This window comes from Marmota marmota, unplaced genomic scaffold (genome assembly GCF_001458135.2).
Source record: "Marmota marmota marmota unplaced genomic scaffold, marMar, whole genome shotgun sequence".
In the NCBI taxonomy this organism is placed as follows: Eukaryota; Metazoa; Chordata; class Mammalia; order Rodentia; family Sciuridae; genus Marmota; species Marmota marmota.
The window spans coordinates 17,509,653-17,533,669 of NW_026000229.1; the positions used below are offsets into that span (position 1 = coordinate 17,509,653).

The 24,017-nt window shown below is 34.8% G+C and overlaps 1 protein-coding gene across 1 annotated transcript in view; it reads left to right on the forward strand.

Annotated features, from left to right (window-relative positions):
• Herc1 (HECT and RLD domain containing E3 ubiquitin protein ligase family member 1) overlaps window positions 1-24,017 on the forward strand; it is a 182,300-nt gene that overhangs the window by 133,248 nt on the left and 25,035 nt on the right. The window contains exons 38-57 of the mRNA XM_048793217.1: window positions 2,243-2,359; window positions 2,585-2,816; window positions 4,129-4,253; window positions 5,566-5,786; window positions 6,938-7,206; window positions 7,978-8,030; window positions 8,922-9,122; window positions 10,012-10,186; window positions 12,898-13,168; window positions 13,303-13,516; window positions 14,641-14,846; window positions 15,587-15,714; window positions 16,310-16,437; window positions 17,457-17,657; window positions 19,102-19,232; window positions 20,068-20,267; window positions 20,488-20,593; window positions 21,296-21,442; window positions 21,798-21,899; window positions 23,133-23,306. Coding sequence (XP_048649174.1) covers window positions 2,243-2,359; window positions 2,585-2,816; window positions 4,129-4,253; window positions 5,566-5,786; window positions 6,938-7,206; window positions 7,978-8,030; window positions 8,922-9,122; window positions 10,012-10,186; window positions 12,898-13,168; window positions 13,303-13,516; window positions 14,641-14,846; window positions 15,587-15,714; window positions 16,310-16,437; window positions 17,457-17,657; window positions 19,102-19,232; window positions 20,068-20,267; window positions 20,488-20,593; window positions 21,296-21,442; window positions 21,798-21,899; window positions 23,133-23,306 — 3,401 coding nt within the window. The remainder of the gene's footprint in view (window positions 1-2,242; window positions 2,360-2,584; window positions 2,817-4,128; window positions 4,254-5,565; window positions 5,787-6,937; window positions 7,207-7,977; window positions 8,031-8,921; window positions 9,123-10,011; window positions 10,187-12,897; window positions 13,169-13,302; window positions 13,517-14,640; window positions 14,847-15,586; window positions 15,715-16,309; window positions 16,438-17,456; window positions 17,658-19,101; window positions 19,233-20,067; window positions 20,268-20,487; window positions 20,594-21,295; window positions 21,443-21,797; window positions 21,900-23,132; window positions 23,307-24,017) is intronic.

Here is a 24,017-nt window from a genome sequence, read left to right on the forward strand (position 1 = left end):
GCTCTCTTTCCTATGCAGCTCTCCATCCCTTATCTCTCTCTCCTTACTGGTATTCTTCCCTGGAACTTCTTGCCCCTTTGGCCTCCCTGAATTATCAACTCTGTCTTCTCAACTTAGAGAGACCACTGATTTTCATTCGGATTTTCCTTCCCTGTGCTGCAGTGTGAAAATACTCAAAAGGCTGTAAGCTGAGGCAGGTGTACTATTTGTCTTGTTTCCCTCCTCTCAGAAATCACTGTCCTACCTGCCTGTAGTCCAGTATCTGCTGATTATTAATATGTTTTGTCTGGATTTTTAGTTGAAGGTTGGAGTCTGGTTTTCCATTACAACCAGAAGCAGAAGTCCATAGTTATATCAAGACCATTACCATTATAACAATAGTGATTATTTTATCTAATATTAGATCACAAGCTATGTTGCCCAGGCTGGTCTTGTGATCCTCTTGCCTCCTGAGTTGCTGGGATTACAGATGTGCACCACAGTATCTGGCCAATAGTGATATTTTTAAAGCAAAATTGACAGCCCTCATTTCTTCCTTTCTTTCCTGTTTTTTAACCTCCCTTTCTTTCTTCACTATTAGTTGGAGCCAAGTTAGATAGGTATTTATACCAGCAGGGTTTGGTAGGTAAGTGACATGGTGGCCAAAGTGGGGTGTCAAAGCCTAATTGGGGTAAGAAGTGCTCCTCATGTGTGCAGGTGGCCTGGCTCTTATAGTAGTGGAGTCTGAATGAAGTGAGAAATTATTTGGTATCAGAGCCAAGGAGGATGGGGAGGATATCTACCAGCCAGTGAGATAATCTGGGAGCAATGATGCTTTACTTGCAAAAAGCACACTAGCACCTAGATCTTATCTTCTAAACACTATTGTCCACTAAAAGGAGGCCAGATCTTTTCGGAAGAAATGGTTTATTGTAAGGCTGAATGTAAGATGAATCTGGAATAATTTGTACCAAAACTAATAAAATGCTCAGGGAATGGTAGGTACATACCTAAAGGATAGAGAAATTGAGATTCTACGGGACTTCGACTGTCAAACTTGAGAAATTGGGGTATCAAAATAAATAATCATAATAATACTATATACAAGACTATACTTTTTTCTCCTATGGAGATAGGAGAAGCCTTGCCTTTGAGTGGAGGACCAACTAATGAATTTAAAAGGAATGATGAAATTAGAAATCATCATCATTATAATAATTCAGCCATTAAATATAAATGGATGCTATTGAGTAAAACTTTGATGAGGAGTAGAAAATTCACATTCTTATAATACCTCCACAAATATACTTTTTAGTTTTAAAGGGAAAAAGGAAAACAGTAACTTTGCTGTGGAGAAACCTGGCAGATCCCATCTAACTCAAGTAAGCAAAGTTAACATCACCAGAAGTGAGACAGATTGAAATTGTGTATCTTGGCTAGCATAATCCCAAGACTGAGGCAAAAGAATCTCAAGTTTGAGGCCAGTCTCAGCATCCAGTGAGACCCTGTTTCAAAATTAAAAAATAAAATGGACTAGGGATGTAGCTCAATGGTAAAGCACCCATGGGTTTATCCCCGGTATCAAAAAAGTTTAAAAAATAAAAAAGAAGAGGAAGAAAGAAATTGCATATCATGTGTATCATCTAATAGAATGCAATGAGAAAATACTAAAAAGCATTAATCTGAATCTAATCATGAGGAAGCAATAACAAATTTAAATTGAGCTACATTATACAAAATCTCTTTATCTTCAAAATATCAAATATCTAATCTTGAAATATCTAATCTTTGAAATGTCAAAATGATTGAAGGAGATAGAAAAGACTTGACAACTAAATAAAATGCAAAGATAATCTGATCCCAGATTAGATCCTTTGCTGTAAAGGACATTGCTGAGACACTTAATATGCTTATTCAGGAGAGTATTCTTATTTATAGGAGTTACATATTAACATATTTAGGGGAGGTAGAACATCAGGTCTGCTACTTATTCTGCATTGGTTCAGGATAAAAAATTCTTTGTACTATTTTGCAAATTTCCTGTAAGTTTGAAATTTTTTTAAAGGAATTTTCAGCAAGTTTATTTTATATTACTAGCAGATTTATCTGTTTGAAAACCTTTATGTTGCTATAATAAGCTTAGTCATAGCATATTTTACTAGAGTAAGATTTTATTAAATTTAGACATTTCCAGGAAATTGGAGACTTACAGCTATTGTGAGAACTTACATTTAGGCCTTTACTTCTTTTTCTTTTGCTTCAGCCTTGTCAGATCCAAGCAGTAGACTTTCAACTTCTCCTCCTCCTCCAGCAATTGCTGTCCCATTGCTGGAAATGGGGTTCTCACTCCGACAGATTGCCAAAGCCATGGAAGCTACAGGTGGGATAAATTTTTATTTATTAGTATCTGTAGATATGAGAAGTCCTACCTTAGTGAAGGCAAAGTATTTTTAAAGAGGTCATAAATCTTGGTAAGATTTTTAACACCAGATCCATGTAACTGTTACCATTTACAAGGGCATGAGACAAAACACTTCAAAACTGATAGCAACATAACTAATTACTTTGTCCAAATTAAGTATCAGAACTTTTTCCCCCTATATAGGTGCTCGAGGAGAGGCCGATGCCCAGAATATTACTGTCCTTGCCATGTGGATGATAGAGCACCCTGGGCATGAGGATGAGGAAGAGCCCCAGCCAGGCAGCACAGCTGACTCCAGGCATGGAGCAGCAGTTTTAGGCAGTGGTGGAAAGTCAAATGATCCCTGTTATTTGCAGTCACCAGGAGACATACCATCAGCAGATGCTGCTGAAATGGAGGAAGGCTTTAGTGAAAGGTGAAATTCCAATTTCTTTTTCTTATTTCTGTTCCATGTGTTAAAAATAGTTCCTCCAAAATAACCATTTATTTCACTTCATGAATGTTTCTAGTGATGAATAAAGTTGGTAAATGTAGTTACGTGAAAAGGTGGGCATTTATAAGCTTATGTTTCTGTGAGGAGTAAAAATGAGAAGTTTTGATCAGAATGGATGTTTTCATGAAAAGCAGGAAGTGCATAAGTTTTATGTAAAAGTTAGCTGGAAAAAGGAAGCTGAAATTTAAAAGTTTATTTTAAAGTAAAATAAACACCCTGATAAAAACAGTTTTATCTCACAAGGGATATAATATAGAATGTTCATTTTAGTGATAGAGATTAATCTGTCTCAGTATAGTTAAATTTAAATTTTCATTTTATCTTAATTTTCAGTATCTAGTATAATATGTCCCGTTTTAACATTGTAAAAAGAATTCTGAGATGATGCCTGCCCTTAAATGACATGTAATAAAATATTCTAAAATCTTCCTTAAAATCTTTTCTCCTGGGGCTGGGGTTGTGGCTCAGTGGTAGAGTGCTCACCTAGCATGTGCAAGGCTCTGGGTTTGATCCTTAGCACTGCATAAAAATAAATAAATTAATTAAACTATATCTAAAAAAAATATTTTTTAAAATATATCTTTTCTCCTGCAGCACTTCTTATGATATTAGACCTTCTTCATTTTTCATCTCTATCATGGAGTTGTATAATTACCAAGGCTGTGTTTTATAACATGCAGACTTTTTGTAACAAGCTCAGTGAATATTTTCATAATTTATTTTGAAATATCTATTCATAATAATTTCAAATTATAAGTATTTAATTATTTAGGATTTATTTAAATATTTTATTCTATTCAAATATTTTATCTTCTTTTTCGTTTTGGTGTTGGGGAATGAACCCAGGGCTTCACTTATAATAAGTAAGCACAATGACCACTGAGCCACATCCCCAGTCCTAATCTAATTTTAATTTGAATCTGAACTAAGCACCATTTCACTATTGGTGGAATTAAAAATCAGGGCATATGATATTATTTATAATTTAGGAACTTTGCAAGGGACAAAAGACAGATTTCAAAGTTTTATCATAGGCTAAAGACATATCTCAGTGGTAGAGCAAGTGAATACTTAAGCTTCACAAAGCCCAGGGTTCAATCCCCAGCATTTAAAAAAATTTTTTAAAAAAAGCATATTTTATTCTCAAGACATTTAGAGAAAAATGTAGTGCCACAAGAAAGCTTACACCTTGCTTTCTTTTCATGGTATGTTGCTTTCAAACTTGCACTTGTAGCACTGATAATCTGGATCATACAGAGAATGCAGCTTCTGGAAGTGGACCACCAGCTAGAGGTCGCTCAGCAGTAACAAGAAGGCACAAGTTTGATCTAGCAGCTCGCACATTGCTAGCGAGAGCAGGTAATTATATTTCAACTTCTCTTGGTGAAAGACTTTATTTTAGAGTCATTGTAAGGGCAGCATTAAAGAAGATGTAACTAATAATACTAAGTATTCAGTCCACCCACATTAACAAAATAACTATTTGTATATAATTTTTTACATATTTGCATAATTTTACATAATTGAAATGAGAATATATATGTAAAGATTTATTTTTTAAGTTCCCTCTGATGTAGAAGGCTATATAGGCCACTTATAAGTTTTGAGAAAGTTTACAAATGATCCCTCAGAAGTGATGATGAATATTTGATAATTTATTATCAGTGGTGAGATATTTATCATCAGTGGTGAGAAGGAACTAGAAAGGACACTGCCCAAAAAAGTGTAGGCACAAACTTTTTTTGTGGACGTTAGGTATTCACCAGTAGATAAGGCCCTACCTAAGCAAAAATAAATTCCCTCAATTCATTAGTAAATTATTATAGGATTATGTTTTAAAGTATAAATTGGGGAATATGTTTTATAAACCAAAAACTGGGATATGTGATTTGTCAAAATAGGATTTGATCTTTGAAATATTAGAATTTAAGTAATGATTCAGTCATTTTTGGGAACAGTGAGAAAGAAACTCAGACTGTCCTGGAAAACGCAGGATATATATATTTATTATGAATTGAAAGGGGAATGGCTTAGATAATGCCAGGTGAAGTTAGCCAATAACTTCCCCCAAAAAACCAAATGCTGAATATTTTCTTTGTTATAAGGAGGCTGATTCATAGTGGGATAGGGAGCAGGAGCATGGGAGGAATAGACAAACTTTAGATAGGGCAGAGAGATTGGAGAGGAAGGGAGGGGGTATGGAGTAATTAATGATGGTGGAATGTGATGATCATTATTATCCAAGTACAGGTATGAAGACACAAATTGGTGTGAATATACTATGTATACAACCAGAGATATGAAAAATTGTGCTGTATATTTGTAATAAGAATTGTAATGCATTCCGCTATCATATATAAATAAAAAATTCAAAAAAATTTTAAAAAGCAAAAAATAAAAATAAAAAGTAAACCTGAAAGAATAATAGCAGCTAACATTTATTGAATGTTTTTATAAAGAATTTTTCATGGGTTATCTTGTTTAAACATTTAGCCCAGTGAGACAGGAGTGCTGTTATTGTCCCTATTTTATAGGAGATGAAACACATGTGATAGGTTTGTTGTATAGGATGAGTTTGGTACTCATCTTATGTGTGGCAGTTAAGAACTGGCAAAATATTCAGAATTACTTTATTCATGCAAATAAAATACCGTTTCTGTTTTGTTCTGAGCGGGGTTATACCGCTCTGTGCAGGCCCACAGGAATCAAAGTCGAAGAGAAGGAATATCTTTGCAGCAAGACCCAGGGGCATTGTATGACTTTAATTTAGATGAGGAATTGGAAATTGATCTTGATGATGAAGCAATGGAAGCTATGTTTGGACAAGACCTGACCAGTGACAATGATATTCTGGGAATGTGGATCCCAGAGGTACTGGATTGGCCTACCTGGGTGTGTGTGACTGCAGCGGGGGCTGCTCTGACTTATTTTCCTGCCCTCCTATTCATATATCTTACTAACAGCAGCCTTGTGTCGAGTTGAAGTCTCTTAAAAGCCTTATATCTCATCTTGATGTTTGGGGATTTAATGCTTGAAGTTGCTTTGATACCTACAAACCAATATGAATATGTTTCTCTGTTGCTTTTTCTGCAATTTTACTGCTTCTTTCCCCAGACTAGATGAAGAGAGCCATATTGTGGCAATATTTGATTGTAATGTCAGAGGTAGATAACAAAACAAGCATCAGTCCCCATAGATGCTGCTGGGTTAAGTAACTTAACTGCTTTGTTCACATTGCTGTCTGAGTGCATGCTCTTCTCCTTCATAGGTTCCATTTAATCACTGTTAATATCTCATTCTGGGAACCAGTGCCCACAAAGATATTTTAAATACCTTCATCCAGGGATAGGGTACATGTGGGTTTGTATGTATAAATTGATTAGCATTACAATTTTATAGTAGAGAGACTAAAAAGTTATTAGACATAAATCTTATAGGAAACTAACTGCCATATTAAGTCAGTAAAATAACTGCATCCTAATGACTTTTCTTAGAAATTCAAAAAATAGATTTAGCATTTTATAGCCAGATAAAAAATAGTTATTTTCACTTGAGAGGGTTTTTTAATTATTATTGCTTTGAGATAGGGCAGATTGTCATGTTCTTAACTCTTTTCTCACTCTTCTCATATTGCAATTTACAAGAGTGAGGAAGAGCAAAGAAAACCTTCATATTGTGGGTCTCAATTCTGATTTTTAAAAATTAATTAATTTTATGGTACTGGGAATTGAACTCAGAGACCCTCTACCACTGAGCCACACCCAGCCCTTTTTATTTTATTTTGAAATAGGATCAGTATTACTAAGTTCCTAAGGTAGCCTCGAATTTAGGGTCTTCTGCCTCAGCCTCCAAAGTTGCAGGCATGCCTCACTGCCTGGCTTGAATTCTTATTTAAAATAAATTTTTATGAAGTATTAATGAAAATATTCTGAATATTTTAAGATATGTAAACAAAGTAGTTAATATTGTAAACAATCTATTTACCTCTTAATTTTATGTTAACTTGACTATAATAATTTGGTATGAAATCATTTTTTATGCAGCATGTTTGTGAGTCTGAAGATAGGGAAGAAGTGGTGGTATGTGAACTATGTGAATGCAGTGTCGTCAGCTTCAATCAGCACATGAAGAGAAACCACCCAGGCTGTGGGCGCAGTGCAAATCGTCAGGGCTATCGCAGTAATGGCTCTTATGTGGATGGCTGGTTCGGTGGTGAATGTGGGAGTGGAAACCCATACTACCTGCTATGTGGAAGCTGCAGGGAGAAGTATTTAGCTCAGAAGACTAAGTCCAAGACAACAAATTCTGAAAGGTACCTTGAAATTGTGTAGATATCTAGGCTCTATGAATATCATATACCTTAAGAGATAGGAACTGAAGACTTTCCATGTGAGGAATAATTTTTATCTTCCCAAAGTCCTGTGATTGCTGAATTGGTGGCAGAAAGTGTGGTGAAGTAGGGAATACTTTTAGGATCTCTGAGGGCCTGAAATAGAGGCATGACAGCAGGTCTTTTTAGGATCTCTGAGGTCTTGAAATAGAGGCATGACAGCAGGTCCTTCACTGGAGTTTATTAATCTTTGACTTATTGGCCAGTTTTAGTCAGGACACTTGCCTTAACCCTCAGAAGGCATACAGTCAGTTTTTTTCATTGATGTATTATACCATATTTCTGGCATCTTAATTAATATCTTTTTTTTTTTTTTTGGTGAAAAAATAGACTGCTCTGTTTAAATGAGTTGCCATGAAAATATTTTCTCTTTATATCCTTAATCTCTAGTAAGTAGAATTTTGGTCTTTATTGTCAACTATTAAATCGTAAAGGCTTCCTGGAAGTTTGACTGAAAGAGTTGGTTGTAGATGATCAGAAATCTCCCCAGTTGTTTGGTAAAACAGTCACTGATTTATTAGCATGTGTATACATACTTACTTATAGTTTTTATTATATTACCCCATAATACAAAACTCTTTTATATTTTGCTGCTTTATTAATGACCTATTAAAACATTCTAATGGCTTAATTTGCACAAATTTGGATACTAACTTTTATATAAAAACACAATGTTCTTCATGTTTGGTGCAGGTACAAGGGACAAGCTCCAGATCTAATTGGCAAGCAGGACAGTGTGTATGAAGGTAGTTGTTTGTTTTGAGAGCCTCTTTATTTTACATGTATTTTTATATATACTCTCTGCTTAACATTTGTTACTAAAATATACCATGATATGTGTTTGTATTTATGTACATATTAGCTTGAATATTCTGTAGTAATAACCATAGTTTGAAAGTCAAAGGAAAAAGTACCTGAGCCCAAATATTAGCTTTACCACAGAATGTTAACTTCTGTTTTTCATATTTTTTCCAAAAAGTAGAAAAGAGATGTAGTATATTTTAAATTTACATCCTAATTATGAAAAGTGAAAAATAAAAAATTGAGATGACCATCAATTTTTCTGGAGCACTCATTTACTTGAAATAACCTCTCCTTAATGATTATGGACAGTGTTATGAACGTTTTGTTGGTCCCACAACACTTTTTTTATTGGTCGAAACCTCCACGACCAGTTGTGACATTTCCAATTGTTTATTTTATTTTCAACTATACTGGTTCTTTTTCCTGTCTCTTGTCTCACTCTGCTTCAAGAATGCAGTTTGGTCAGGTCACCAGGAGATGATGCCATAGTTTATGTTGTGGGTAGTAGAATTTGAATCTAGCTTTCTTATATTTATTTATTTTGTGTGCATGTGGTTCTGGGAATTGAACCCACAGGCACTTTACCCCACTGAGCTACACCCCCAGCCCTTTTTATTTTTTATTTTGAGACAGTTTCTTGCTAAGTTGCTAAGGTTGGTCTTGAACTTGTGATCCTCCTGCCTCAGCCTCCCAAGTCATTGGGAATAGAGGCATGTGTTATCATGCCTAGCTAATCCAATTGTATTTTAGATATGTCTTATAATAATGATTGCCAGCAGAACTAAATCATGGTTTATATTCACTTATCATATATTTATTTATTTAAATTCCAGAAGACTGGGACATGTTAGATGTTGATGAAGATGAAAAGCTGACAGGTGAAGAGGAATTTGAATTGCTTGCTGGACCACTTGGTTTAAATGACCGGCGCATTGTACCAGAACCAGTTCAGTTCCCTGACAGTGACCCACTAGGAGCCTCAGTGGCAATGGTCACAGCTACAAACAGTATGGAAGAGACTCTTATGCAAATAGGTAAACTGAAACACTAATTTGCATTGATTTTTATTGTCTATTTTAATTTGTTTCTTAGATAAATAGAAAGTGGTTTAATATTTTCTTACATGATTAAGTCTCTCTAGCCAGTTGTTTTAACATTTTAGAGGTATGATATAATATAATAAATATAAGTTTTGATTTTTTTTGTTTATGAACTCTTGAAGTGATAAAAGGAGGATTTGTAGAACATGACTAAGGATTTTTTAAACTTTAGAGAATTCTTTAACTGACTAAAATTATTGGGCAGCTTTTTTGTTTTTATATTGGTGAAAATATGGAATTTTTGTTGTAGGGAATAAAAAATAAGGACTTGAGACAGTACTGGTGACAGTCCTTTATGTGTACTCAAAGCATATTTTTAAAACTGTCTAAACATCTATTAATATCAGTGGAAGTGGTTATGGTGCTGGCGTTGCCTGTAATCCCAGTTACTTGAATGACTGAGGCAGGAGGACTGCAAGTTTGAAGTAAGCGTGAGAAACTTAGTAAGAGCCTGTCTCAAAATTTAGAATATATAAAGGTCTGAAGATGTAGCTTAGTGGTGGAGTGCCCATGGGTTCAATCCCCAGTACTAATGGGCAGAGGGGGAGTAGATAGATAAATAGGTCAGTAAAAGTGACATATGAGCAAAAAATGTTTTCAATAGAAACTTTAATAGGTTGTTAACTTAGAAATATCTAAATTAGAACTTAGAAATATCCAAGTTTCTCTTTTCTGTATAATGAAGTTTGAAATGAGCAAAATACATTCGTTTGCTGTATTTCTTTGCAGGCTAGCATCTATATAAAATAGGAAAAATTTTCAGTATTCCAGATACTTTTTTTTTTTTACCTGTTGAGAACTAAACACAATCCTGTTTTTTCAGGTTGCCATGGCTCTGTAGAAAAGAGTTCCTCTGGGAGAATAACATTAGGAGAGCAGGCAGCAGCTCTTGCAAATCCTCATGACCGGGTGGTGGCTTTAAGGAGAGTGACAGCTGCTGCTCAAGTTCTTCTGGCTAGAACCATGGTCATGAGAGCACTGTCTCTTCTCTCAGTCAGGTGAGTTTTATTTTGTGTAAATGATGCTAAGTTGGCTTCTGGTATTTATTAGATAGGAATCTGATGTTATTTGGGAGGGTAAGATAGAAAAAAAAAATTTGGTGAGGGGTGTCTTCCTATGTTGCTTAGGCTATCCTTGAACTCGTGGATCCTCCTGCCTCAATCTCCTGAGTAGCTAGGGTTATAGGCATGAACCATGGTGCCTGGTTACTTAACTTTCTTTTCTGCTTCATTATTATTATTATTGGCAGAGGGTGGGAAGGATGGTGCATGCCTGTAATCCCAGTAGCTCTGTAGACAGGAGAATATAGGTTCAAAGCCAGCCTCAGCAATGGCGAAGTGCTAAACAACTTAGAGACCTGTCTCTAAGTAATACAAAATAGGGCTGGGGATATGGCTCAGTGGTCGAGTGCCCCTGAGTTCAATTCCCAGTAAACTCCCCTACCCTCCCCCCAAAAAAAACCCAAAAAAACAAGCCTATTGGTCCATTTCAAATAACAAAATTAAACGTAGGCCATCTACTCAGTATAATGACATTATTTTCTTTGTGAAAAAAGGTAAGTAAAAATTAGCTGGGTAAAAGTTAAAGATTGAATGTTTCTGCAGAATCAGCCCAACTATAGCAAAATCTTGCGAATTTTGATATAGGGACTCTTGCTTAGTTCATATTTTGAAATATAATACAAAAAAGAAAAAGAACACCTGAAAAACACCCATTTAAGTAAAACTTAAGTGGAAGTATTTGGTGGCAAATCAATGAAGAAAAAATAAAACTTAGGATTGTGTGGTGTTAGCTCAAGAATAGACAAATAGGATAATGGAGAAGAACAGATTTCAGAAACAGACTCACACATGTATATAAACACTTGATTTGTTGGATTTTTGTCAGTGGTTAAAACTGCAGAGCAATGTTTAAAGAATAGTCCTTTCAGCAACTAGGGCAGGGTCAGGTGGGTTTATTCACATAAGGGTAAGAAAAATGAGTCTTGACCCCAAACTTACACTATATAAAATAAACCAAATCATTCCAAAGTTGCTCTTAGATCTAAATGTTTAAGACAATAAAGTTTCTATAAGTAATATAGAAGAATTTATTCTTGATCTTGGGGTTGAATTTCTAAAGTCATAGAAGGTGTCCACCATAAAGAAAAAGATTAGCCAGGTACAGTGGTACACACCTGTAATCCCAGTGGCTCAGGAAGCTGAAGTAGGAGGATCATGAGTTTAAAGCCAGCCTCAACAAAAGTGAGGCACTAAGCAACTCAGTAGAGACCCTGTCTCTAAATCAAATACAAAATAGGGCTGGGGATGTGACTCAGTGGTTGAGTTCCCCTGGTAACCACCACCCTCCACAAAAAAAAAAAGAAAGAAAAAGAAAAAGATTGATAAATTAGATTGCATTAAAACAGAAAACTTCTGTTTAGTAAAAATCATTAAGAAAGTTAAAAAAAAAAAAAAAGCAAACCACAGAATGGGAGAAGATATTAGCAATGCATATAACCAGCAATATATAGAGAATTCCCATAAATCAAAAGTAAAAAGGATTCAAAAGAAAAGTGGGCAAAATACGTTTTAAGAAGTGCTTCATACAAAAGGATTTCCAAATGGTAAACATGAAAAGGTATTTAAGCCTCATTAGTCTTTTAAGAGAAATGAAAATTAAAAGCCAGTGACATCCTTCACACTCACCAGAATGACTAAAATTTAAGACTTGAGGAGGGGGTGAACATAAGGCTGTGAAGCACCTTTAGAAAATAAATTGATACAACTACTTTGGAAAACTGTTTGCTAATATCAATTAAAGTTGAATGTGAACATACTCTATGACCCAGCACTTCTGGGTAGATGGATACAACAGAAATGCTTCTACATGTGCACCAAAAGACATACATAAGAGTATTTGTGACATAACAGCCTCACAGTAGAAACCACCTGATTATCATCTGTATGGACAAATGGATTATGGTAGATTTTGTTTATATGTCAATAAAAATTAATAAACTGCATAATGTAATCACATGGATGAATCTTACAAAATCTTGAGCAAAAGAAGCCAGACACAGAAGAGCACATACTTTATTATTCTATATATATATATATGAGTTCAAAAAGCAGACAAAAGTAATTTATGGCTTTAGAAGTCAGTGTGGCCAGGGTTGGTGGCACACACTTGTAATCCCAGTGACTCTGGAGGCTGAGCCGGAAGATCACAATTTTGAGGCCAGTTTAGGCAATTTAGGGAAACATATCTCAAAAATAAGAAGGACCAGAGGTGTGGCTTAGTGGTAGAGCACCCTAGAGCTCCCAGTACCAAAAAAAAAAAAAAAGTCAGAAATGTGGTAACTTTTGAGGGTTATAGTGACTTGACAAGATCCCAAAGCGGCTTTTGAGGTGCTGCTATTAATGTTTGTTGAGCTGGAGAGTAGTTACAGGGGATTACTCACACTGTGAAAATTCATGGGACATGAAAATTCCTACATGTTATTCTCTGGTAATTGGTGATACTTAAAATGTACACCAGTATTTATTGAAACAAGAGAAAGTTTAGCTTGCATAGTATTTTTGACATTTACTAAGATGTATATAACTAGCAATAGCATAGCTTTCATTTCATTCTGGTTTTTGATGCTGTGGATGGTATGTGGGGCTCCAGATAGTCCCTTAAGAATCTATTTTCTTTATCCATTTGAAGTGTTTTCCTTTCCTGGCAGTGGTTCGAGTTGTAGTCTGGCTGCTGGTCTTGAGTCTCTGGGGCTAACAGATATACGAACGCTGGTTCGATTAATGTGCTTGGCTGCAGCAGGAAGAGCTGGCCTCTCCACCAGCCCTTCAGCTATAGCAGGCACCTCAGAACGTTCACGAGGCAGTCACAGCAAGACCAACAAGCCCATTTCTTGCCTCGCCTATCTGAGCACAGCAGTGGGATGTCTGGCATCAAACACTCCTAGTGCTGCAAAACTGCTGGTGCAGTTGTGTACACAGGTAAGTTTGCTTCAGTATTTATCCTACTGCATAGCTTATTTCCCTCTGATTCTTGGAGAATCATTTATTTGAAATATTTTTGTTCCAAAATTATATGTAAAAATTAAGCCTGTTTGTTCTAATTGCCTCTTCAGAACTTGATTTCTGCTGCAACAGGTGTAAATCTAACCACAGTCGATGATCCAATTCAGAGAAAGTTTCTACCAAGCTTTCTCCGAGGAATTGCTGAAGAGAATAAGCTTGTAACCTCTCCAAACTTTGTTGTAACACAGGCCCTTGTGGCATTACTAGCAGACAAAGGGGCCAAACTGAGACCTAACTATGATAAGTCAGAAGTTGAAAAGAAAGGTAGGTTTTGTACTACTTAAATAAAGTTTTCTAATCAACTCAATTCATGCTTAAAAAAAATGTATTTTTGCATTGTTATATGTGATATTATAATAAGTAAAATGTGAGCTTCTTAAGTTTAGAACATAAAAAAGTACATGGATACTTTTTCACTGTGTACGGAAGTATTAAAAATGCGCCAAATTAGTATATAGATTGTATTTTGACTCACCATATATAATAATCCTGGTAGATTTCTTTAATTAAAATTTAGATAAAGTCAGTGTTATAAAATAATTATAATTATAAACACCACTATGTAATCAGTGGCTATCTTCTTTCTCTCTCTCTCTTTTTTTTGGGGGGAGGGGAGGGGGGAGGTGCTGGAGATCAAAACCAGAGCTTTGCACATGCTAGGCAAGTGCTGCACCACTTACTATGTCCACAGCCTGCATCCTGCCTTTTTTCTTTTTTTGAGAAAGGGTCTCACTAAATCACCTGGGCTGGTCTCAAACTTGTAATCCTCCTGTCTCAGCCCTCTGAATAGCTGGGATTACGGATGTGTGCCAATGCATCTGGCTTCTACCCTTCTCTTCATCAGGTTATTTGGCCAAAGAGATGGGCTTTTGGATACATCAGCTCAGTCCCTTGACTGGGTTGTTTAAATCCTTTTTCTTTCCCCCATTCGATTGAACCCGGGAGAAATCAAACAGGAGAGAGCATGCTAAGCATGTGCTCTCCTACCAAGCTACAACCCCAGTTCCCAAATTCTCTGAGCAGTGAAAGCCAAACTGTTATTTCTAAGGGCATGCTGCCTCTGCATGAGTATTAAAATTATTCCTACTGTATTTCTAGCCTACTGAGTTCTTAGAGCAAGGATTATTTATTGATGTATAATGAAATGTTTACTTGCAGTCAATTGAGACATTATAGAATTTAATATGAAGTAAATGCTTTATCTCTTATATGTATATCTTTGTGATATGATTGCTTGCAAAAGTGCTAATTCTTAAAAGAAATTGGTTAACCCATTTTTGTTTGTTCATCACCACCAGCTCTCACCTGGGCATCATTTCATTGTTTTGTTTAAGCAGGTTTAATTGCCCAATTGTATGCCCATCCTTCCTATGATCCTTCTGCTGTAGGCCCTCTGGAGCTGGCTAATGCCCTGGCAGCCTGCTGCCTCTCCTCCAGGCTGTCCTCACAGCATAGGCAATGGGCTGCTCAACAACTTGTGCGCACTCTTGCTGCACACGACCGTGACAACCAAACTGCTCCACAAACACTGGCTGATATGGGAGGAGATCTCAGGAAATGTTCCTTTATCAAGTTGGAGGCTCATCAGAACAGAGTATGTATTTTGAGTATAAAGTGTATTAATCACCTATGTAAAATAGCTCAGTTTAGATCTTAGTTTCTCATCTCTCTGTCTCTGTCCTTCTGCGCTCACTCGCTTGCGCTCTCTCTCTCTCTCTCTCTCTCACACACACACACACACACACACACCAAGATTTGCTTACTAGTTACCAACTCTACTTTCTTTGTCCATTGGGTTGATATAACAGCATGCAAACAGGAGAAATCAGATGGGGGATGATGGGGGAAAAAAAATGGAAGAATTAGCTTCACAAAAGATAAAGGCTTATTTATGCAAAAGGAAAAGTAATTGACCTATTTTAATCTAACCTACTGGGCTCTGACTAATGATAAGTACATTTGGAAAAAGAAGACTGAACTGTGTTACTTAAGTAATTTTAAAACCACTTCTTAGTCTGTTGTTTATTTTATAGAACATTCATGTGTTAAAATATTTGTATTTTTATTGCATTAAATATGTTTAGTCAAGCTTTTAATATATTTTAGATAAGTGAAGTGAGTTTGGAAAAGCTAAGTCTAGCAACAATCAAGTAAGTTCTGATTAAAGGATTTTATCATTTGAAAAATTCTATGAAAATTAAAAAGACACTACCATGGAACTGTGAAAGTGTTTATGCTATAATTCAATATGCATGGTCTCATTTTTTTTAAATGGCTTACAAATATATACTTACTTGAAGTATAGTTTTAAAGTACTATTCCCAATTTTTCCAGGTAATGACATGTGTTTGGTGTAATAAAAAAGGTCTCTTAGCTACAAGTGGCAATGATGGCACCATTCGAGTGTGGAATGTTACCAAGAAACAATATTCACTGCAACAGACCTGTGTATTCAACAGATTGTGAGTGTTTGCATCACTTGTATAACATTTAAGAGAATCCCAAACATGTCTCATCTTGGTTGTTAATGTAATCAAGTTGTCACTAAATTTTTTAAAACGTTTCTAATAGTATTATTAAATCTCCAATGTTTATTTTTACTTTACAGGGTAGTAATTCAGAAAATATAATTATAAATTAACTATATTTGACTTACTCAGAGTCTACTGGCAAATAAATTTTCAATTATATAAAACAGGTTAACTTTTTATTAGTTTTCAAGGATTGATTGGGAATTAGCATAATTATGTTACTTATATCAAAATAAAGCAGTTTTTATTATATTATAGCCAGTTGTAGGTATTTCTTTTCTGAGGACTTTCCTAGAGATTAGGTAAATAGAAATCAATGTATTTTGCATGATAATCATGTGTACAATGTTTATAAAATCTGCATATCTTTGCTAACAAATTATGTACTAATTAAATGAGAAATAGTATAAACATCATTTGGCTATTGTGCACTCTAGTCTTAATGAAATCTTTATTTTAAAGTTTGAGGTTTAGTTTTCTTTTGAATAATAAGGATTAGAGTTTCATACAATCGGTTGTATTCTAGGGAAGGGGATGCCGAGGATAGCCTTGGGTCACCCAGTGATCCAAGCTTCTCTCCTGTTTCTTGGAGCATCAGTGGCAAATATCTAGCTGGGGCTTTGGAAAAGATGGTGAATATTTGGCAAGTTAATGGTAAGAATCATACAAATTGTAGTCAACTACTTTTTATGCCTTTTAACCTTCTGAGTCCAAACAGTGGCTTCTCTATACCTTGAAAATCATAAGCTGTTTAACAACTATCAAATCTATGTAAAATGTGATTTAAATTAGAGCAAAAAAACTCATTTCTGATTTTTTTCTTGGAATTTCAACTAACCTAGTAGTTTTAAACTAAAAATTCTTTTGAGTATATTACTAAGTAATATTTGAGGAAAAATAGTGTCACTGAATTTTAAACTATGTAACCTTTTGGATCGCTTAAATATTTCTATTTATATTTGCTTCACAGATACAAATTCTTGTTGATTTTTATTACACTTCTCTGGAAAATAAAAAATAAAATGCCAGGCACAGTGTGCATATCTATAATCCCAGTAATTCCAGAGACTGAGGCAAGAGGATTGCAAGTTCAAGGCTAGCCTCAACAACTTAGCAAGGCCCTAACTTAATAAGACCCTGTCTCAAAATAAAATTAAAAAGGACTGGGGATGTAGTTCAATAGTAAATACATATGGGGCTCAGTCTGTCATATCAAAAAAAAAAAAAAAAAAAAAAAAAAAGGAAAGGAAGAAAAGAAAAAAAATATAATCATGGGCTTATTAGTATTTTTGTTCATTTTTACATATTTGAGGGATGTCTATTGTACTTCAGTTATTTGAGGAATAGCTAGCTTTTACCCTAAATAAATAATTCATATTAATTTGGTCGATAATTATTAGGAAAGGTCTTAGGTATTTGGTATTTGCCACTAAATATTTCCCTTTTTCCCCTCCTATAACTGTGTAATTTTGTCTTATTAATAGTTACAGAAAACCTATTAATTTAATAATAACATAAATGAAGGATCCTGTCTTCACAGACTTATTAGTAAGCTATTATGAAATTAGGAGCTGCATTGAATATATTAATAATTTAAGTAATTTTTTTGTTGTTCTTGTTATTTTTCTTAAATAATTAAATAACAAATAGTTAATAATTTTCCCCCTCTATAGGAGGAAAAGGATTAGTAGATATTCAACCTCATTGGGTATCTGCCCTGGCTTGGCCAGAAGAGAGTCCAGCTACAGCCTGGTCAGGAGAGTCTCCAGAATTACTGTTGGTGGGACGGATGGATGGATCTCTAGGACTGATTGAAGTTGTTGATGTGTCTACCATGCACCGTCGAGAACTGGAGCATTGCTATCGAAAGGATGGTAAATGCACTTGTGTCTAGTTGAAAAAGTTTGCCCCAAACCACATAGACTTGGTATTTTGGCTCTTGCTTTCAAAAATGATAAGTGAATATTACTTTTGGGTTTTATTTCCTAAATTATCTACTTGGTGTTTCACTTGAATTAGTTACTAAATTGAAATATATTTCTCTTCAAACTTCTCTGCCAAAATGAGATTTAATATTATTATAAATGCATATTAGTCATTCATCCTGTAAGATTCCAAAGTCTCCCTTGAAAGTAGAATTATCCAAGAGAAAAAAAGATAATAATCATTGGTAGAGATGAAATTGTTAACAATGAGTGAAATTGAGGAAATGGGAAAAGGTGGAAAATTCCTGGTTTGACAAGAGAAATTCAGAAGTCTGTTTCCATTTATTTTCTTACCATGTACTGTGAGTAGGTAGGCACCTTAGTAGTTTTAGTTAGTAACTTTGGGGGAGTTGTGTAATTTCAAAGCTACAAGTGCTTGCTTACATGGTACTTCACTAACAGAGTAGAAGTTTTTCAGTAGCTCAGTGGTAGAGCACTGCCCATCATATGTGAAGCCCTGAGTTCAATCCTCAGTACTACAAAAGCAAACAATACAGAGTAGAAGAGGTTTTTTTAAAAAAATTTAATCTTTAAAAAATAGCTCATGGGGCTAAGGCTGTAGCTCAGTGGTAGAGTACTTGCCTCGTAGGTGTGAGGCCCAGGGTTCGATCCTCAGCCCCACATAAAAATAAATAAATAAATAAAGGTATTGTGTCCATCTACAACTAAAAAAATATTTTTAAAAAGTACTTCAGTGGGCTAGTGATATAGCTCAGTTGGTAGAGTGCTTGCCTTGCATACACAAGGCCCTGTGTTCAATTCCCAGCACCACAAGGGGAGAAAAAGTTTATAACATTCACAGGGTTCAAATATTTAGAAATTTTTAAAGGGTATGGAGTGAAAAGTCTTTCTCCAATCCAGTCTGTTCCTACCCCCCAATTCTTATACTGTTTTTTCCCCTTCTTTTTTAGCCTTTCAGTGTTATATAAGCTTTAAAAAGCAGATTGTTTTGATAGAATATGGAAACACACAGAGTAGGGAATATTAAATAAGCAGAAGAAGGGACAGGTCATTTTCTATAACTTGAGTTATTTCACTTCTCAGTCATTAGTTCAGCAACTTAAAATAAACCAAGGTATTCAATTGTTGTCATTCTTTTGTAACAACAATCTGAAAAAGAATAAAAGATTAAAAATGAGGTACTTTGTCACTTAAAAATGAGTTTTTGAGTGGGTTACATGTAAGCCTTATAGTAGGCTTACTTTTTGTCTAATGCAGTAAAGAGCTATTTGGAAATTTACAGTGGTTGCAGTAGGATATACTTGTTTCAGAGTATCAGAAAATAACAAATAAGTCTCTCTCTTGTTTCTTTATCTTGTTATTATCATATTAGTATCTGTTACTTGCATTGCTTGGTTCAGTGAAGATAGACCATTTGCAGTGGGATATTTTGATGGAAAATTGCTACTGGGCACAAAGGAACCACTTGAGAAAGGAGGCATTGTTCTAATTGATGCACATAAGGTAAATGGGTCTTCACCAGAGAGTTTATTTTTCTTGCTTTCTATTCGGTACCAATTTCTTTAAAATGTTTACATCATGTACTTAAGATTTAATGTTCTATTGTTACACAAACTCTTCAGTCCATGTATGTATATGGAAAAGTCTATGTTAAAAAAGAAAAAAATCAAGCCATGAAAAAAGTAAAACCAAAACAGTGATATGGGAATATGCTGGGAATACTCCCTTTTCAGTGTCTCTTATTGATGCCAGAAATTTCACTCATGAAGATGATTCCTTTATTGTAAACAGTTTGATAATTCAGATGTTTACAGGACACCTAGGCAGGTGACATAAATGCCTGAAATCTGGAGTTGGGAGTTATGGAAGGAGGGTTAAAAAACATCAGAACATGTGATCACAACCATATAAACACAAAACATGTCACACATTTTCATAAATGTTTGTCCATTTGGTGATGGGTGCTGCTTCTTTTTTAAAGTTTCTTCTTTTTCACTGTAATGAATATCAGTCAGTAAAAATGACTCTTGAAATGCTCATGCAAATGAAAAATAATCTATCTCTCGGGAGTCAGAATTTAATAATTCCTTCTGATTAACATTTATTGATGTTTGACTGTCACAAATATATATATATATATCAAAGATTATATTATAGGGTAAGTTTATTTAGTAATTGGAAATGACATGGCAGTGTGTGACAGGCTTAAAATGTTGATTTCAAAGTAATTGAGTTATAGAAATATATCATAAATTATTGAATTTAAACAATTTATTTGTGAAAGAAAAATCATTTTTTTCCCTTTTCTGATTTTTTTCCCTCTCCCTATCGTTTCAAGGATACTCTTGTCAGTATGAAATGGGACCCAACAGGTCATATTCTTATGACATGTGCCAAAGAAGAAAATGTGAAACTCTGGGGACCTATTTCAGGATGCTGGCGCTGTCTACATTCACTCTGTCATCCATCTATTGTGAATGGCATTGCTTGGTGCAACCTTCCAGGGAGAGGATCCAAGTTGCAGTTACTAATGGCTACGTATGTTATAAATTGTGCGCATATGCATGTGTGTCTTAATTTTTTTTTAATGTCGACTATTATTTGCACTAAATGTGGCTTCTCAGTAGTCTTAAACAGTTTTTTGCCAGTTAGTGTTCATATAATTTGTAATACTGTTAAACACCTCAAAGAAATAAAGAGTGCTTTTCCAATGTGAAACTTAGTATGTAATCTTCTATGTGATCAATTTTTTTTTAAGTGGCTGTCAGAATGGCTTGGTATGTGTTTGGTGTATTCCACAAGATATAACACAGACCAGTATGACTAGTTCAGAAGGATGGTGGGACCAGGAATCAAATTGCCAGGTAATGTTCTGGTGTTTTTGAAGACTTTCTCTGAAATCATAGATAGTATAGCTAATCAAAGTAATTCTCCCTCAGTAAGATACTTAGCACAATACCCCAAAGTGCAGAATCCCTTAAAGAATTATCAATAATTGTTATACTCTGTGTGCTTTCTGAATTAGTTTAATTTATTTGAGTCAGATACCATAATTGTTAAGATGAAATATTTAATGCATATTAAATAGTGACTGTTATGATGGTGATGAATAGAATCAATGCTACTGTAATCAGTTGAATCTTAGGTACAGTGAAGTAGGAACACCATGGGTACATACTTTCCAGAGTATCATTCATAAAAATGAAAGTTCCATAAAGCTGAAATTTTAAAAATTAAACCATTGGCTAAAAAAAATAGAAATCAGCATGTTCTTGTCTCTGGAGGATAACTGGTACTTGAAAACATAGTCATTTCTGCCAATTTGAAGAGTAGAAAACTAATTTAGAAATGGATCTGAAAAAGTGAAACTCAGCTTCAGCAAAGGAGAACCAGACTGATGTTTTATTATTTACTCAGTCATGCTAACTAATCATTATGAGAGAAGGTGTTCCCCTCTCCCCAGTCCCTAGTTTTACACTGAAATGTAAAATTTTCAAGAATGAATTATAACTCTTAAACCCATAAATTGCTTTTATTCTAATATATGTTAAAAACAATGATTGCAGGATGGATATAGGAAATCGGCAGGAGCCAAGTGTATTTATCAGCTTCGGGGACACATCACTCCTGTTCGAACTGTTGCCTTTAGTTCTGATGGGTTGGCCCTGGTGTCTGGTGGACTTGGTGGGCTCATGAACATTTGGTCTTTAAGGGTAAGAGCATAAACTTATTTTTATTTTAAAAAATATTTTTACATTGACTTAAATATGTGTGGTAAAAATTATTTGATGTAATAATATCTTGAATACCTAATAAACTCCTTTAAGAATACTCATCCCTTAGAAAAAATAATAACAATCCTCTGCCCTTTAATTTTTCTTACTGTTGATAAATATTCTTAAGGTCCTCAAGGTCCTATAAAATTTGGTTGTCAGTAAGTAATTAGACGTTGAATTTAGCTGAAGTATAGATATCAGAATATGTTTTTATAAATATAAAGTATAAATTTTAAATGTCAGTGATGCCTAAGGTTAAATAATGTGTACTGACAAATTTATCTCATTTTAGGATGGCTCTGTCTTGCAGACAGTTGTGATAGGCTCTGGAGCTATTCAAACCACAGTGTGGATTCCAGAAGTTGGGGTGGCTGCTTGCTCAAATAGATCAAAGGTAATGTTACAGTTATATCAACTTATAGGATATAAGCCTATAAGCAGTTTTAGAAATCATGGCTAAGCACCTTACTTCATGGATGACAAACGTATCCAGAGAGATTGTTATATGCTGGAGATAATGCAGCTATTTCATGGTGGAATAATTAGAACCCAGGCCTTCTAATTTATTGTCTAGTACTCTTTCTACTATTCTCTGGGCTTTGGTGAAAGGGCTTAATTGAGTAATTTCATTTCCATTGAAAGATATAAAATGGATTTTTTCTTTCTGTTGTGATTTTTGGCATAACACTAAGCTATCTCAAAAGAATTTTCTCTGGGGGGAAAAACATCGTGAGACATTTAATTCAAGTATGCAAAATATATCGTGGCTTTTAAACTTAAGGCTCTAACAAAAACACTAGTCACCTTACTGTGAAGTAATTTAATGATGTGATATCTCCTACAGTAATTGTTTCTCATACTCTTAAAGATTAATGCCAATGTGCTGTTTGGTTTACATTTTAGGTGGTTAAATGATATTAAAAGAATCCCTAAACCTGCATGAATAGTCAGTCCTATTAGAAGTAAAATATAAAAATTAACTAGTTCTAAGAATATTTTGTAATACCCTAGGCAGTAGTAGACTGTGTAAATAAACCATAGAGCCAGAGTAGAACAGTTCTGCTGCTTTGCAAATGTGTTCCTTAGTAGACAGAATTGTTTCCTCTAGCATCCCTGTGATTATATTATATTTTAAAAATATACTATGTACCTTTACAAGTTCTATGAAACAGCAAGTAATTGGCATTGTTTCTTAAAGAGAATTAGCTATGCCAAGGTAGTTCACAAATTTTATGATTCTTATTCACTCAATTTTACAGACTGGTGTAGTGGTATACTCCTGTAATCCCAGTGACTCAGAGACTGAGGCAGGAAGATCCCAAGTTCAAGGTTAGCCTCAGCAACCTAATGAGACCCTGTCTCAAAATAAACAATAAGAAGGGCTGGGGATGTATCTCAGTGGTAGAGTGTCTCTGGGTTCCAACCACAGTACCAAAACAAATAAAAAGACCATTTTTACTTAGACAAAATTTAAGATGTTTTGAAATACAGCCTTTTTGGAAATCAATGTCTGAAAAAGCAAAAGTGTTTAATGTCGTTATGGGAAAGAATTTCTGAGATTGAATGTTGATAGTATTATCTTATCTTAAAACAAATTTATTATCTGCCATGATTTATTTTCAACCAGGATGTTTTAGTTGTGAATTGTACAGCAGAATGGGCCGCTGCCAATCATGTTTTAGCAACTTGTAGAACGGCACTGAAACAACAGGGTGTTCTGGGATTAAACATGGCTCCTTGCATGAGAGCATTTCTGGAGCGGTTACCCATGATGCTTCAGGAGCAGTATGCCTATGAAAAGGTAATTCATTGCATTTACTCCTAGAGATCTGCAGGTGCTTAGTGTTTTAGAATTTGAATTACAGCTTTGAAATTATTCCTTAAAGACCTTAAGTCTGAGGAAAGTAAGTGTGAATATTTGGACAGAATCAAAGTCAATTGTGAATTGACTTAGAATTCCTAAGCCTATTCTTAACTTTATTTTTACTGAAATAAAATAAAAACAACTCCCAAATTTGTATCATTAATATCATTCTTTGTCAGATGATTTTATATATATATATATATATATGTCATAGGAGGACACAATGTCTTTATTTTACCTTAAAAAATCTATCTATTTATTTTTTAGTCATAGGTGGACACAATGTCTTTATTTTATCTTATGTGGTGCTGAGGATTAAACCCAGTGCCTCACACATGCTAGGTGTGCTCTCTACCTCTGAGCCACAACCCCAACCCATCAGATGATTTATTCACTACAAAGCTTCTTAAAGTATCTATGCCTATGAGTTTGATCTTCCCTTTTCTGGCCCATATATCTGGTTTTGTATGGCTCTGCAACAAAGTTGGGGGGTAGGAATGGATATGGATGTACATCCTTGCCATGTACCAAGCAAATCTTTGTGGGAAGTTTAATAGAACAGCTAAGCTGAGCTGAGTAACATCATTAAATACTAGAATGAAAAACTGTGGAATTTGGACCTATTGTCCAGGCAGATCCTCAAGTAGC